At 51.0% G+C, this 16,937-nt stretch overlaps 1 protein-coding gene across 13 annotated transcripts in view; it reads right to left on the reverse strand.

Annotated features, from left to right (window-relative positions):
- The window catches only part of RALGPS1 (Ral GEF with PH domain and SH3 binding motif 1), a 268,377-nt gene that overhangs the window by 198,792 nt on the left and 52,648 nt on the right, over positions 1 to 16,937 (reverse strand). For 12 of the 13 annotated variants that reach the window (XM_053920557.2, XM_053920551.2, XM_053920565.2 and 9 more), the window contains exons 2-3: positions 9,127 to 9,248; positions 5,901 to 6,008 (exon numbers count right to left, since the gene is read on the reverse strand). In XM_053920557.2, the coding sequence (XP_053776532.1) occupies positions 5,901 to 6,008; positions 9,127 to 9,183 (165 nt within the window). In that variant the 5' untranslated portion in view covers positions 9,184 to 9,248. Of the gene's footprint in view, positions 1 to 5,900; positions 6,009 to 9,126; positions 9,249 to 16,937 lie in introns of those variants that run through there. The other variant, XM_053920570.2, reaches the window with a different exon arrangement.

Consider the following 16,937-nt stretch of genomic DNA (forward strand, 5'->3'; position numbering starts at 1 on the left):
ACAAGCTCCTTCCTCCAGTCAAAAGTCGCCACTATTCTGACTCTCCTCAAATGTCTTCACGATTTTGTCAAGCCAGCGTGTGTACCAAGGCATCACAGCGTCATCTTGCCTGTTTTTAAATTCCACGTATACTTTTAAGATTCTTTTAATCTACAGGTATTCTCTCCACCTTTCTGTTCCTTCCAATGCATCTGCTGCAGAATCCAGGCCATCAGACCTACCCAGCTCTTCACACTCAGGTGCAGGTCAGTGTGTCCCTCTGTCCTCGCTACTTCCTGCAAGCTGGCGGCTGGGCCCAGGGACTTGACCGGACGCTGGTCTGACTCCATGGCAGGACTGGGAGTGAGCGGCATTGTGCTGCTTCATTGGGAGGCACAAGATTCCTCTCCTTTTGTGATGTTAGTGGCTGCTGACGTTCAGTGCTTAGATCTCTTCCCACACTGACGTCATAAAGTGATGCTATTCTAATTCTATCATTTCTTTCCTGTTTATTAACTGAAATAAGGTAATAGAGAGAAACTCTCTCTCGTCTACTATTTAGTTACCCAGTATAGTTCAAAGATAAAAGGCAGGACAAATACTGGAGTCTACCCTTACATTTCTCAGTTTCTGAGAAAATAAATTGGCTCCCTGTCATCATCCAGTGATAACCTATGGTTTGACGGGTCTCAATCAATTGCAATTACTATCCTTTTCGAGCTCACGCTGTCCCATCACTGGGCAGTGGGGGTTCCCTCCAGCTAGCTCCTGAGTCCCTTTGACATGACCCTAGTAGTCCTTGACAGCTTCCTCGCTGGTACTGGAAGGACGCACCAGGTTATCTGGAACATGTCCTGTCCCAGACTTGGGACCGACCAGTTATCTGGGAAGCCGTGGAGTCTTTTAGTGACAAATAATATTGCAAGACCACAATCTAGAATTCATACTGATATTTCAAATTCAAATTCGGAACGTTTTTTCCCCCCTAACTTACTTCTTCTGTGTTACATCTGTATCTCCCTTCTTCTGTATCAAAAATCCTGGCCTCAAGGACACAGGGCATATAGGATTACAGTACCCCATAATAGTCCCTTACTTTCTCCTATATGTACACACAGTGGTCTCCGAATACCAATACTAATGCAACGCTATCAGTATAATTACTGAGAAAAGCTATGAAATTTTGCATATATTCTCTCCATTCTCCTTTTTTATGGTTTATACTAAATATAATAGTCATACTATGCCTATTATATGGACATACGGCCATTATACCTTCTCCCTTTTAATTCTTATTTAGTCTTAACTCTATTGTAAGTGCATGCTTGTTGCCCTCCACCAGTCTTCTGAGTGATGGTTCTCTAATCCTCTTCATTGCCTGAAGCCTGTTCTGCAGCAGATTCCTCAGGAAGGGCTCACAGGGGTTACACTCTCTGAGGCCTTGCATGCTCCTAATGGGTTAGGCAGTGTCCTTTATACTTGAAGGTTTTGCTGGATACAAAATTTTTGGCTCAGACTTTTTTTCTTTCCTTGATTTATTTGTTATTCTACTTTCTTTTGGCAAAAAGTGTTTCTGTCAAAAACACTAGCAGTGATCTAATATTGTTTATCGCAAAGCCATTCGCTACTTTGTCTAGATGCCCAAAGGGTTTTCTTTCCCTGTAACACCCAGTAGGTTACCAAGAACATGTCGATGGCACTGACCACTCGGGTAACATAGTCACCTTCATCATGTGCTCTTTCAATACGCCATTTCGAATCTTTTATTTTATGAAAGTTCTTTAAATTATAGTTTAAGTATCTTTTCAGTTCCAGTGCATTTTTACTCTCCCCTTTCAGGTATTTCTATTGTCTGTGTGTTGGATCTTCTTTGCCCACCATCAATATTTGTCACTTTTTCTCAGTCTTATTAACTCCTTCTTCATTTGATATTAATAACTTTCCTGCCTGCAGGCATTTTCTCTTATGTTTGTCTATTCTTGTGTTTCTTCTAGGTCGATTTTCATTTCTAGAATTGTATTTTTATTTTCAGTTTTTTCCTAAGTTCTGTCACCTCATTCCTGAAATTTTTCTACTTCAGACTTATGCTGTTTAAGGCTCACAGCATAATCTCAATGTCTGTAAGTTTAGTTTGAAATAATTACAGTTTTCGCTTACTCGGTGGCATGTCTTTCTGGCATTCTTTCATTATCTATAGGAATCCTCTCCTTACTCTTTTTTTTTAAAATAGTAACTTAGAGATTTGACAAAAGTAATTTTCATCTTCTTGATTTCTATGCAAAATTAGCATTCCTGCACTTTTTAGAGAAAAACACGGTTCAGGGTAGCCCTTCTAACTTCATACAGATCTCTTTTTGGTGGCCTTCACATAGTATTCAAAAACACACAGTTGTTGCCCTGGCTGGTGTGGCTCAGTGGACTGAGCACCAGCCTGTGAACCCAAGGGTCTCTGGTTCAATTCCCAGTCAGGGCACATGCCTGGGTTGTGGGCCAGGTCCCCAGTAGGGGGCACATGAGAGGCAATCACACATTGATCTTTCTCTCCCTCTCTTTCTCCTTCCCTTCTGTCTAAAAATAAATAAATATCGTTTTAAAAAAACATGCAGTTGCTTTGTGAGATTTCTCACACACATACTTTATTTAGTTTTATTTTATTTTTCCCTAACCCTAACTTCCCCTATCCTGATCATTGTGACTCCACCCCACACTGAATTTGTTGTTGGCATGGAGCCTTGTCCTGGAAGTGAGCCCTGGTGGCTTGGTTTCAAGAGAGTACAGGGGCCAGTCCACAGATCTCTTCCACCCATCAATCAGTCAAGTGCTCAAAATCCTTCTCAGTTTCCGTTGCTAGTCTCACATTAATCTGCCAAACTTCCCAGGGAACTCCTGTTGAAAACTCTGGAGTTCTCTTATTCTCAAGTCTGCCTGATGCCCCCACGCTCGCTTCTGTTTTCTGCTACACCAATGCTGACACTCTGCAGGTTTGGTTGGTGGTGCATGCCCAGCACCTGTGTTTTGGATTTGACAGGGACGACTTTTCACCTAGTTGTATCGTGAATATTGTGAATGGACTTCCGAGTGTGCTATGTGAGGACTGAGAAAGGATGAAACACTCTGCTCTTGTCGCCACCAGCTTCCCCAAACCACGTAAGTGATTTTTAATGGACTTTTGTATCTCACTTTTTTCTTTCTCTCATATTATTAGACAGGAAACTAAAATACCAGGTGGTCCAGTTCACTTCCAACGCCTGGCAATGCCTATGCTTCCCCGGACACCAAGGACTGCAGGGGACCCGGCTTCACATCTGAGCTCAAGACACTCCAGCTCTGGCAGAGGCAGCCAGAGTGTAGGCACTGTACCCTCAAAGCCTTCACCTCTCCCTGCAGTTCTCCAGGCCCAGAAAGTTGCCCAGGGAAAGGCTGAGCATCAGTCCAGGGCTCAGGCTAGAAAGTGAGGCCCACGGTCTCCCCAAGGAGTCCTGCTGGGCGATGTTACTCTACGTGCGGCCCAGCTCTCTGCCATTTCTCGCGATGGACAACTGTAAAGGGATTTTAAACCTCATTATTGCTTCATTCCTTTCCTGAAGCTACAAAATACAACTCAAAAATACAGCAAGCTAACAAAAGCAAATAGAATGTAGAAGCTCAGCGAGCGGCCAGCAAAACCCACGAAGCCTTCTGAGGAAGAGGCAATAGAGTCTCGTGGCCCAGGGAACAGATGAAAGTCACACAGCCCAACAAGGTGGCCGCTAGCCACATGTGGCTATTTGAAATGTCACTAGCACTTTACGTTTAAAATACGCATTGAGTTTGGAAGACTTACTTTAAAAAAAGGATACAAAGTATTTCAATAATGTTATGTTGCTTACGGGTTGAAATGATAATATTTTAAATGTACTATGTTAAATAAAAAGTATTTTTAAACTAATTTCACCTCTTTTTGATGTGACTACTAGAAAATTTGAAAGTCACAGATGTGGCTCAGATTACTGGTCTCTCGGATGGTGCTGGTCCAGAACGTCAGGCACCCGGTGTTAAATCCCACACAGCGCCACTTGCTGTGTGAAGAGGTAAGCTTTCTAGGAATTTGCTTGTTCATTAGTATATTGAGAAGGATGAATATGCCTCACTTGTAAGGCTGTTGCAAAAAGTGAATTAGAAAATGCATGGCAAACATTTGGCATACGACCTAGACGTAGTTCAAACACGGGAGCCGTCCTTCCACCACCACCCGGCATGGACTACACAGCGCGCAGATGAAGGGCTCAGACTTTCTGCCCACACCTGACCCAGGCCAAACAAGTAGTCTCCCTGACCCTTAGTCTCTTCATTAGAAAATCGGGGGCTGTCATCTGCCTCATGAGGTTGTTCTGCGGCCTGGCGCCTGTCGGTCAGCGTGCATTTACGGGGCACCGACTATGAGCTACTAAGAGATATGAAGACAATTAAGCAGGGTAAGGGAAGAGAGAGTGATGGAGAGATGCTACTTATTTAGCCTGTGAAAGTCCTCTCCAAGCACTGATGTTTGAACAGAGGCTAAGAGACACATGGAAAAGGGCCGTGAGGACCGCAGGAAGAATAAGCACTGGGCCCTGAGGCAGGGGGATGCGGTGAGTCTGGGGGAGAAAGGCAGCCGCCGCATAGCTGGAGGGCAAGCGGATCGGGGCAGGAGAGTTGGCTTGGCCAGACCACAGCGGGGACCAGAGGCCTGGTAGCACTCGGGGTCTCACTCCAGCACAAGGGACCCACTACAGAGTTCTACACAGGTTTTGAAAGGGTCCCTAGACACACTGAAAGAGTAGATGCATGTGCCAGACTCAGCATGGCCCAGTCGAAGTGGACATGGGAGCCAATGATGGCAGGGCATTGGGAGGGAGCCCAGTTAGCTCCTGTGGCATCCTGGAGGGCACGAAACGTGTTAGAGCAAGGGGGGCAGGGTGAAGTGGGCCTGGGAGGAGACACTTCTCCTCCTGTGGCCCTGCAGAGTCACGCAGCCCGAGGACAGCACTCCCAATCATGCCCAAGGTCGGCCCGAGCCAATGTGCTCTCTCTGCCCATAGAGCGTAAAAGGAAGAAACCAAGTTGTGGCAGATCGAGGAGCCAACTCTGCCCCTCCACCACAAGAGCACTCTCTCGGTCAGACCACACTGGCTGAAGAAAAATCAAATTTTTAAAAATTTACCATTACAAAATTGCCCAAATAATACTGTGTATTATTGTAAAAAAAAAAACCCAAAAAGTCATTATAAAAATTTACAAATAAAAATAAGAAAAATTAAATTCTAATTACCCAGAATCCTATAACCAGAAACTATAGTAAATCAAATGTTTGGCTGTATATATCCCAATATTTAAAATATGTAAACATCAGCCCAGGCTGGTGTGGCTCAGTGGATTGAGCGCCGGCCTGAGAACCACAGGGTCACCGGTTCGATTCTCAGGTGGGGCACATGCCTGGGTTGTGGGCCAGGACCCCAGGTGGGGGCGTGCAAGGGGCAACCACACATCAATGTTTATCTCCCTCTTTCTCCGTCCTTCTCCCTCCCTTCCCCTCTCTCTAAAAATAAAGAAAGAAAATCTTTTAAAAATATGTAAATATTAAATCTAGACCTTTTCTTATGCAAAAATAATTATGTGTACATTGTACGTGCGTTTTAAAAATGGCATCGTTCTCTATAAATTGTGCTGTAACTGGCTCCTCCCACTTACTATTCATATGTATGTGTAGGCCTCCCAAAGAGGTTCACTTCTAGATTGAAGGCATCCTGTTCAACACTGCGCAGTATTTCAAAAAGAATACTTTATTCAACAATCCCCTGTTGTTGGGTATATGGCTCCTCTCCAACCTGGGCAAAACCCTGGGCCGTGACCCCTCTAGCACCCAGTTGCGGGCCCAGCACCCCATCAATTCTGCTACTTACAGCAAACTCCTCGGGAGTCACCTTCAAGACATCGAAGACCACGGCGTCGTAGCTCTTGCTGGCATAGTCGCAGCTCTGGCCCTCCAGAGAGTCTGAGCTGCTGCTGCCCTGGGGAGGAAGGGGAGAGACAGTGCTACCTGAGCAGCTGGCGGGCTCCGGTGCCACTGCCCCCCACACCTCAGAACTCAGGCGGCAAGGGTGACAAACTGTCGTGCTAAAAGCTTCTGCTGTTTGGTACTTTGCCCTGTTCCAGGCACGGTGCTAAGCACTTCACATGCATTATCTCACTTCATCTCATAACAACCCTGGGTACACAGTATTCCTCCTCCCGTTCTGCAGCTAAGGAAGTAGGGGCAGTGCTACTTCCCCAAGGCACCTCACTTAGGAAAGCGAAGAACGAGACAGTGAACCTGTCCTGTATCCACCTGATCCCAGAATGCACACCCTCCACACCGCACCCCACCTGCCCCGCGCTGGCTGTGTGGTGATGAGGCTGAAAGACAGTCCACCCCTCCTGCAGAGAGAGCCGGCCTCCACATCTCCGGGGGCCTGAGATCTCCTGTTTTGTTACGTCTTGCATCCATTACCTAGTTTCACGTGTTTTTCTTCTTATTGAAGTCACTGCAGGAAATTGTCACACAAAATGTTAAAACTGGCTCCAAAGGCTTATTTCACGCATGGGCCACTTGGAATTCAAAGCCTGTTCGCTGATGAGGTGAGAGGTAACCAACTGGCACTGCAGACGGGCGTGTGAGTTATATTTAGTAGAGCCCCTCGCCGGGAAGAATACTGTGGGCCCTGCGAGTGAAGGAAGGGTCTCCTGCAACGGAGCAAGCCGGGGCGCCCCAACTGTGGCCGGTGGCGTGAAACCCAACACTGCAGGAGTTGAACGTCGAACATGCCTTCTCTTCTATTTTATTTAATTTCATCAAATTCTACTTTGGGGAACCAATCACACTTACCACCCCCAAACTGTGCCCCATTCATAAATGGTTTTATTTGTCTCAATCCGTGAAGAGGGATTTTGTGGTTTCCATTAACCTCAACATCTTGGACTGGGACTTAGAGAATATGCTTTTATTAATTCCTCTTTATTTCACTCTTTCCAAAATGGCTATATCTGGAAAAACTTTGCAGTCTTACTGGAAACTAGAGTGTTTGTCAGCCAGTGAGGGAAACCAATAGTCAACAACTGAAAATGTGAGGTTAAAAGGGGAAACAGAAACTTAAACCTGTAGATTTTAATAGGACTGTGTCATTTAAGTGTCTTACAAATGAGTCTACTCATTTGTAACCAAAAACTAGACGATGCGAAGAAGCCATGCACGGTGGCGGTTAAAGGCGCCAAAGTCAGACAGGCCTGGCTCAATGCCAGCCCCACACAAGCTGCTGTCCAACCTCAGGCGAGTGACTTCGTTTTTCCGAGTCTCAGTTACCATCTGTGAAATGGCCCCACGGGAACCTGCTCCCCAGGGCGGCAGTGCAGGTGGTAGAAAGTGAAGCTCACAAAGCAACTGGCAGAACCCCCTGCCCTCCCCATCAGGAGACGCTGACCCTAGGGCTCGAGGGGCCTGGCTGGACTCAGCTGTGGCTATCTTAAGAGTTGTGTGGGTGATGAGACGGTCTCCCCTGAGGAAAATCTGTGTTACACTTTTGAAAAGCAGTGTCGACTACTCCTGAGTGCCTCTGGAGCTGGCGGTCTCTCCCACCCCTTAGTCTCGGACACACCCTGAGCAGACACGTACCCACCATCACTCTGCACCTCTGCACCCTCCAGCGGGCAGGCTGAGCCGGGTGACGGGGTGACTTTCTTCAGGGTGGTGTAGTGTCATCATCATCATGGTCAGGGGCACCCTGCCCATGGGCCACAGAGGCCTGGCTTTGACTGCTATGTGATGTGAGGCCAATTTATCCACCTCTCCCCGCCTCAGTTTCCTCATCTGTAAACTGGGGGTAAAACAACGGCCCGCGCCCCGCAGGGTTACCGGGAGGACTCAGCGAGAGTGTGCCCACGGACGTGCAAACAAGAGCGCCCGGTGTGCGGAAGCACCACTCACGGGTGCGCGTATGCGTGTGACTGGAAGGCGCCGAGCGCTTCGACTAGACCTGCGCTCGCTGCCCCCTTCAGCAGATATTCATCAAGCATGCTCTGTGTTCTGGGCACACACACACGTGTACAGACACACAGAGAGCAGGGAAGGAAGAATTTCTACTCTAGACGGGGCATAAATTGTAAGCAGAAACAGAGGTTTGACTCCTCCAGTCACCACACAGAGTCCTCTCCTGGCGTGTCAGGGTTCACACCTTCCCTGTACTGCCCATCGCGCCTGCCTCAGACACACTCATACAAGGGTCCTTATTTAGTCAAAAGCTGCCCCAAATATACTCATTAGTGGTGGGGGGAGGGGTGATGATGCAGTAACTTTATTTAAACCTATATTGGTGCCATCAGGGAATTGTAAAAGGTGCCCACAGTCTGCATTTCAGAAACATAGATCAAAACAGGGAGACTTTTGAAAGGTGTATACGAAATGAATTAGTTCCTGTGAATTTCTAGCTGATCACACAAGCTCATTTCGAAAGCCCAGCTCAACTGTGAGGCCCTTGTGAGCTCAGAACGCCAAGTGCTGCCGGTCCATTATAGGACCGGGCAGTGCACACTGGACGTGGTGGCACCCCTGGGCCTCAGGTGACACCTACCCCCCGCCCTCCCGCATGCCTCTGTTCCACGACTGAACTCGGAGAGCAAACCCCCAAAGCCCCCAGGAAAAGGCCCTCGCCCAGACCATTCTCAGACCACGGGCCCTCACAGCCATTTCCCACTGAGCAAGGTAAATAAGAACACAGGGCCAGTTGGAATCACTTCTGTCTGACTTCATTCTGGAATTTGTGCCTTATAATCAGCAGCGGCTTTTCTTGGGAAAGGTCTGATCTCTTCATGCGACCAACGTGGAATGCAGCACTTGCTAAGACTGGACTGGGCAGGTGTTTGTGTTTCTTTGAAGAGAACGACTTCAGAAAGCATGCTGATCCCCAGGACTGACTGCCTCCCAAATCTCGCGCCTGGTGTGGCCGGGGGCCTGGGAGTGCTAAGAATGGTGGTATTCACAGAGCCCCCAGCCTTGCCGTCCGTGACTCCGCAGGAGCCTGGGCCAGCTGAGAAGAACCCCGGCTCCACCCTGCCCCCCGCCGCAGTGGCCCCTGCCCAGACCTCGCAGTCTCGTACCTGTGGAGTGGCGGAGGTGACCAACACGCTAGCCATCAGACCATTCCTCTTGTACATAGTCTCCAGGCCGCAGGGAGCTTCAGGGCAGCCTCTGCCGGGGACATAACCTGTCTGGAGAAGCCCTGCAAGGCAAAGGAGTGCATAAAAACCTGCCCTGCACCCAACTAGATCCCGCCCCTGGGGAAAACTTGTGTGCGGCTTGAGCAGATGACCCTAGGGGCGACCTTTAAAGAAAGGCATTAAGCTGGAGGCCTTCCGGCTAAATATGACCCACAGGTGTAGTTTGTTGGACACGTACAGGTTTGGGGATTTTTTAAATTAATCATCAGTGTTTAGAAATTAAAACGTTTCACATAGAATTCTGGATTTCTGACTTTTGCTGAAAATAGGGACACCCGGAAGCACTGGGCCGCATCCTTCATGGCAACCAGAAGCCAGGCCAAGCAGAGCTGCCTGCGCAGGCACCAGACTTCGCGACCTTTGTCTGAAAAGGAAGGCAAGTCGTGAAGATGACAGACCAACTCTACTGCATCTCCTTGTGCACTGGACCATTGCATCATAGGAATGGGTGACAGCCACCAACACTCGGACGGTGCCCGCGGTGCGCCGTGTGTCTCACACCCCTCAGCTCCTCTAACCCTCCCGGCAGTCCGGGGGCAGGTCCTGCTCCTGCAGCCACATCCCACACGAGGAATGTGAAGTGCAGAGAAGGAAAGTAGCTCACGCTTCAGTGCCTTTGCTCATGCTGTCCCCCCACCCCGCCATCGTTCAAGACCCTGCTCAAGTGTCACTGCCCCTGGCTGTCGTGCCCGGACCACCCAAAGCCAACCAGCTGCTCTCATGTCAATGTGCGCACAGTTCCAATAGAGCATGTATCACATTACTGCACGTCACAGAAGTGCAGCCACGCCAACTGGTGAGCAGCAAAGTGACAGGGAGGGGAGGGAGGACAGAGAGGGGAGGGAAGGAGAAGGCAGAGGTGCCCGTTGGAAGCCAGCTGCAATTATCTGGGTAACAGATGAGGCTGGTCCCCTGAGCTACAGCTGTAGGTAGCAGTGATGTCACAGAGAAGGGGAGAGACTGAACGACAGTAAGGACAAAAATTCAACAGAAATGGACGAGGCGTGAGGAAGGACGCGCTGAGGGTGAATGGTTTCTGGCTGGCAACACCAGAAGGGTGGCAAGGGACAGAGGTGCCGTGGCAGATGTGTAGGGAAAGATGACGAATTTAATTTGGATGTGTGCGGGGTGCCCACAAGAAAATCAATCCTGGGGAGCAAGGTAAGCCCAAAGGTCCCTGGGAAAGATGGTCTGCAGGTGGATGGGAGAGAAGGGGGTGTCAGTCTGCTCTGGACCCTCCCTGCATGCCCACCACGCTTCCTCTGGGCAGCCTGGGCTAGAAAGGCAGGCAGAGGGCTTGTTTCCAATCTGAATCCTGCCTGTCTCACCACTGACAAAATCAGCCTAATTTATGGGCAGCAACTCTCAGACAAGCAATATTTCACATGCTAAGAAAACACACAACCACGCAGGACAGACGCTCCTTTCCAGGGCCCAGAGAAACCCCTGCCCATGCACCTTCAGTCCCGGAGGCCTGGCCAAGCCCCAGGTTCCTTGTCAGGAACCAGACTCCCACCAGGAAATCAGCCTGGCCCAGGCCCCCCTCTAAGAACCCTCTCCCAGCCCCATGGGGGGGGGGCCGGAGATGGGAACCAACCAGGCTGATTGGACCGCAGTGGCCACCTCATTCTCCTGGGACCTCAGGACCCTGAGATGCCAATCTCCGCTGGTTAACCAAACTGAGGTGCTGTGCCCCCGGGAGTAGAGGCTGGCCGAATGCTGCCTGGTGCAGGGACAGTCCCTCAGAGGCAGATGCTCAGAGAGAAGCTGTAGAGAGCCGGGTCTCAAAGACAAGGAGAGCACTGGGCCTGGTTCCCCGTACTTTGTATCAAATGCCTCTCTCAGTGTCAGATAGTTAGATTTCCAAAAGACCTTGACCGAGATGATTTCCTAAGCACCAAGTTCATGCCAAGTCATCAGAAACCTGACCTGGAAAACGCAGGGGCCCCTCTGACCAGGGATGGTGTGTGCCGTCATCCATCCATCCCTCCCTCCTCCACCCATCCTGGAGCTCCCACGCCAGGGAGGCCCCATTCTAGCCAGGAGTTCCGAACCGTCTTGTGCCTTGGACTCTCGGCAGTCTGATGGAGCCTCTGGGCCCTTTCTCACAGAAATGTTTTCAAATACATAAAATAAACTTACACAGGAAACCGATTATACAGGATTACTCAGGAAACCAACTATATTAAAGCACAGTCATTAAATCACTTTCAAAACCATCTGTAATGTAGTAATACACGTGCTGCTTCACGTACAGGAATACATATGTATATACTTATTATGCATTAAATAACCAGATCTGTTGGTCGGTCTGGAAGCTACCGTGGTTTCAAAGTAGTTGTGTGCACAGGCATTCTGAGATGCCATGGCTGTTATGTGGTATGAAAATACCTGTGACTTTCCCTGGTGACAAAGTCCCAGATACTATTAATATTATTGTGATTCATTATCTATATCAGTGACTGAGAGAAATTCTGTATTTCACTTAGAAGTTTGCAAAAGCAAATGACATTTTTTTCCCATTCAGATTCAGAAGTGCCTGGTCAGCACCCCCCGTTCCAGGCACTGAGGACGTGAAGCGAGCAGGCACCGGTCCCACAGCATTCACATTCCAGGGCGGGAGTCAGAGAGTACACGTGAACCAAGAAGATCATTTCAGGCAAGGAGAAATGTCTTGAAAAAATAAGAGAGTGGAATACAGCATTTGCCAGGGTGGTCAAGGGAGGACTCTCTGCAGATGTGATATTGGAACTGAACCTGAGGGAGGAGTCGGCATTAAAGAAAGTGCTGTTCTTTGCAGAGACTGAGATGCGCATGGGCTGAGCAGCTTTGGGATGGAGGCAGATGGTCATGGCTGGGGCTTTGAGCGTGGGAGGCGGCAGACAGACAGGCTGGGGCCCGGGCAGGAAGGGCCTTGTAGGCCACGGTGGGGAGCTTGGGTCTCATCTGGAGTACACCAGAGGGTTCTGAGCAGGGGAAGATCGCTGCGGATGCTGTGTGGAGAACCGGGTGGCAGGGTGAAAAAAAAAAAAAAAGAGCAGCAAAGCCAGGAGTGGGTAGGGGATGCTGATGACTTGGCCGGCCAGCCACGGGGACAGGCATGGGTTTGGGAGGGGCTGCAGATGGACTGCCTGTGAGGGCAAAGGAGAAGAGGGTGACCTGAGGCTGTTGTGACTGGGGAGATGTTGACCTAACAGCCACATGTGGATCTGCAGTTCATTCATTCGCTCACACGGCGCCCATCCACTGAGACAGCTGGCGGACCAACTCTGAAAAGACAGCCCTGCCCTCCAGGACGCTGCTGGGTAGTCAGGGGTTGGGGGGAGTCCAGTAAGGACAAATGCTGCCACCAAGCACAGGTTCCCCTTGGGGGGGTCAGAGGAGACATCACTGAGAAGAGCCATAGGATGAGAGGGAGTGTTTCAGGGAAAGGGCAGAGAGCGGGGAGGGCAGTTGAGCGTGTGTGGGAGTGCGGAGCTGTGAAAAGACACCTGAGGTGCCAGTGTTCCAGGAGCACAAGGGAGTAGGCTGCCCCTCTCCCTTCACCCTGCCCTGTGTCTGCCTGAGACCAGCACAGGCACCGGGGGCACAGCGGCAGACAGGCCAGGCGCAGAGCTTGTTTAACAGGGGGCCCTGCACTGCAGTCACGGGCACAGCATCGGGCCCCGGTCACCTATTCACCCGTTTAGCCGGCATGGAGGGCTTCCCCGAGCCCTGAGCTGCACAGAGCAGTCAGGCTGGCCCTGACCTCGAGGAGTTCACATGCAGCCTGGTCATCACCATCATCCTGACCACTTAGTAGGCACTTTTTTTCAGGCTCTGGCTCAGGATTTATACGCATTGAATATTTTTTAAACAAACGAGGAAACTGGCGCTCGGAGGGGAATCACACTGGAACTCAGGGGCACGTTTTTACAGGCCCGCGCTGACTGCGCTCCCGGCGCACTGAGGCAGTGCAGCCCAAGGGTCAGAGTGCCAGCTTTCTCAGTTTGGCCACATTAACCTGCACACACCAACACCCTGCCTTCCACCCGGCCTCTGCCCCTCTCACCACACACCCACACTCCCTCTCTCTCCCTCCCTCTCTCTCAGACTGCTAACGCCTCCTTGGAAACCAAAATACTGCTGGAGAAAAAGCGATTCTCATGATGTAACTCCGCAAGCACGTGGCAGCTGCATCAGGACCACAGAACAGTCCCGCGTCTCTGTTTGTGCATGACAGAGTCTGGTCTGGTGTGTGTGGGCTCCTGAGGAGGGGAGGGAAACCCCAGATGCACCGCTGGTTCCCTTCCAAACTCAGAATCCTGCTTCAGCGCTTCAGGTTCAGGAAACCAGGAAAATAACATGAGGCAGTCTGGTGCAGACCACTGTTAAGAAGGCAGAATAACCACTTTTTCCTAAGCTTATGGAGGTTGTTTCAAAGAAAACACACACGTCCAGGAATGCTCAGTTACAAGACCGTGATCTCTTCCAAATGTTCAGACAAGTATGGAAGCGGAGGCCAAGCCCGGTTCAGGGCCCGCTTCCTCGCCGGGGGGCGGCTGCTCTCCACAGACGTGGTCAGAGCTTGCTCCGCCTTCCTGTGTGGAACAGAAGCTGTGACAAAGACGCAGAGGAAGGAAACAGAGGTTTTCTGCGCACACCCCCTCTACCAATTTTCGGTCCACTTCAGGAGTGGTGAGTGTGCACGCACACAGACACAGGACCGGACTGTATTGCCAAGAGGTTCCCCCCCCAGGGTAGCCATCAATCTGGGGCTGGACCACCTGCCGGTAGCTCAGGAAGGCCAGCCTTGAGCAGGTGGAGCTGCTGTTACCTCCACTTCCTGCCAACCCTCTCCAAACTAGCCAGACCCCTCTTCCTGGCCAGCAGCAGCGCCTGACGACTTCCAAAGAGGGCTGGGCCCATAAGCACGTAAGCACGCCAGAACTGCAACGCCATCGTGCACCGCAGCGCTTGCCCACGCCCTCCCCCACTCCTTTCAAACCATCCCACCGGACATGCAACACCCAACAGCTCACCTCCTCACTGAGGGAGAGAGAATGGGCTGGGGGCACCACTGTATCGAAAGGCCACTGCCCCCCATGGAGGACAGCGAGCAGCAGCTCCAGGGAGGCAAGGCTGGGAATGGAGACTGAGGGTCTGCGGTCGTCCTGAAAAGGGGATGAACCACGGAGCTGAGCAGGCCTTGTGGGAAGGGCCAGGACGGGTTTCTCCCCAAGCTAGGGAGGCACCCACGGCTATGGGGCTGAGGCAGGGCTGGCACAACCGGGCAGCGGTGTGCAAGTCCGCATGGCAGGCCCTGACCGAGGCCCAGAGCTGCCCACTGAGCGCTGAGGCCGGAGGAGCAGGGGTGAGCGAGGCCCAGCTCGTCCTTGGAAGCCTAAGGGGAGCCTACCCTTTTCAGGTAGCAGGGCTTCCTGAGTTCTTTATGGAAAAGTAATACACGTACGTGTTAAAATTACGTAAACTGAAAAGAAAGGATCCTCCCCCCACAGCCCTGGTCCCTGTGCCCAAGCTTACCCGGTTCACGCAGTGTGGGGCAGCATCTAGGCACACATCCACACACGCACAGATGTAAGTAGATATACTGATATATAAACGAATATGAAAACGCATGTTACAGGCCTTCCTCTTCAACACTGAAAGTACTTTTGTTCTCTTTTTGACATCTGTTAAGAAAACCCGTCGATAAGAAAAAGCTATGATAAATCACCAACACTTTTAAATGGTTTTGCGGTTTAATAATCACAGCAATATCTACATCCATTGGGAAAAGAGCAACCACATTTACTGTGCCGATTCTTCAGTCTGTGGACACACTCAGAGCACACCTGGGCTTGAGGGGGGCGGGGCGGATGGGTGGTGGCTTGCAACAGCTGGCAGCTCAACATGCTCGGTGTTAGCGGCTTCCCCTGCCCCTGGAGAAAAAACGGCGGCCACCACTCAGACCCACCCTGGAGGAGGGCAGCCCAGGAGTCAGGAGAGGCTGATTCCACAAGAGCACCAGCCAGCCAGGCACCTACAACGACACCCGGGCCCGAGGAAGTCTCTCAGATGAGACGCTTTTACTCGACACAAATGTGAAACAGCAGCACGTAACCAGACCATACATTCCATCCAATGCGGGTCTGCTGTGACCTTCTGGACAGACTAGGGAACTGTCACAGACTGGAGGAGACCAACGAGACTCAACAACTAAATGCAGGAAGGAATCCAGGACTGAATCCTGGATCAGGAACGAAAAACATTAGGGGGACACTGGGGACATCTGGAAAAGGCCGTAGTTTAACTCATGGAACGGCTCCCAGGTTAACTCACGTAACTATGTTACGTGAGCTATGCCATGTAAGCTGTGTGCAGGGTATATGTGAATTTCTACGTTCCTTTGCAACTTTTCTCTAAGTCTAAAGTTATTTCAAAACAAAAGTCTTAAAAATTTAAAGGGACTCCACACCCTTACTCACTCCACCCCCTCCACCTCCACACACACGCAATCCCCACAACCAGGCCTATAGCCAGGGGCTCGCCGTTCTCTGTACATGCCACGAGTCCAGTTATAGCTCGGGGTGCTCAGGTCCAGGGATTCTGCCAGTGCCGTGTGGGCCAAACACGCACTGTCTGTGCGGGACAGGGGATGGGGCAGGGGACAGTTTCCCCTAAGGAGCAGGGGATCCCTCTCTCCTAGTCCCTGCCAAGTGCAGAGGACTTACCTGGTAAGGGTCCAGGTCATTAACTGGGCCACACCCCTCAGAAGCATCGCTGCGGGCCAAAAGGTCACAGACCTGGTGCCGGGCCCTCCATTCTCCCCACTCACTGCTCTGTGACCCCTGATGGGAACAGGACCCTGCATGGGCTCAGCCTTCTCTGACTCCCATGTGTACCCCTAAGTGTGCCCCTCCGGCCTGCATATTCCTAGACACTGCTGCGGGCCAGAGGAAGGGAAGGGCCCAAGGTACAGATCAAGCTTAGTGGGTGTGGGAGGCCCCTTTGGGCAGTAAGCCCATCACTTGCTTCAACCAGCTTTGACCAGACAGCCCTTGCGGGGGTGGGGGCCGGTCCCACCCAGTTCAGCATGTAGGCACGCTGATTCTCCTTCGATGCTGTTCCTTCTCTGGTCAGGTACTTCAGAAACCTCGAGGGGAGAGGGAGGTTGGCAGAACAGGACACCCACATCGGGGGCCTTCTGACAATACCACTGACCCCTGACACGATGCACAGCCTGGCCTGTCCCACAGAAGAGAGGGAAACTGTCTCCAGGGAGCGAGGCAGTGGACAAGGTCTGCCTGGAGGAGTGCGGGGGAACCGTCTCGGCCCAGCCCGGGAGAGGAACGAAGAGCCGCATGAGGTTGGAGCCGAAGTTTCAGGGAAACACCCACCCGGTTCTAAACTGTCCTCGGGTATCACTCCACATTCCACGCAGAACAGCACAGGGAGTGATCTGGGTTTCAAGATCCCAAATTGGGTTCATACCTTTGCCTTGCCCTCTTCAAATCTTGTGGAAATGACCAAAGAAATAATAAACACGAAGAACAAGAAATCGGTTGCAGCCCTGGCCGGGTAGCCCAGCTGGTTAGAGTGTTGTCCCCATACACCATGGCTGTGGGTTCGATCCCCCATCAGGGCGCATTCAAGAATCAGCCAATGACCGACTAAGCGCACAACAATGCATAACTAAATGGAACATCAAA

This window comes from Desmodus rotundus, chromosome 1 (genome assembly GCF_022682495.2).
Source record: "Desmodus rotundus isolate HL8 chromosome 1, HLdesRot8A.1, whole genome shotgun sequence".
In the NCBI taxonomy this organism is placed as follows: Eukaryota; Metazoa; Chordata; class Mammalia; order Chiroptera; family Phyllostomidae; genus Desmodus; species Desmodus rotundus.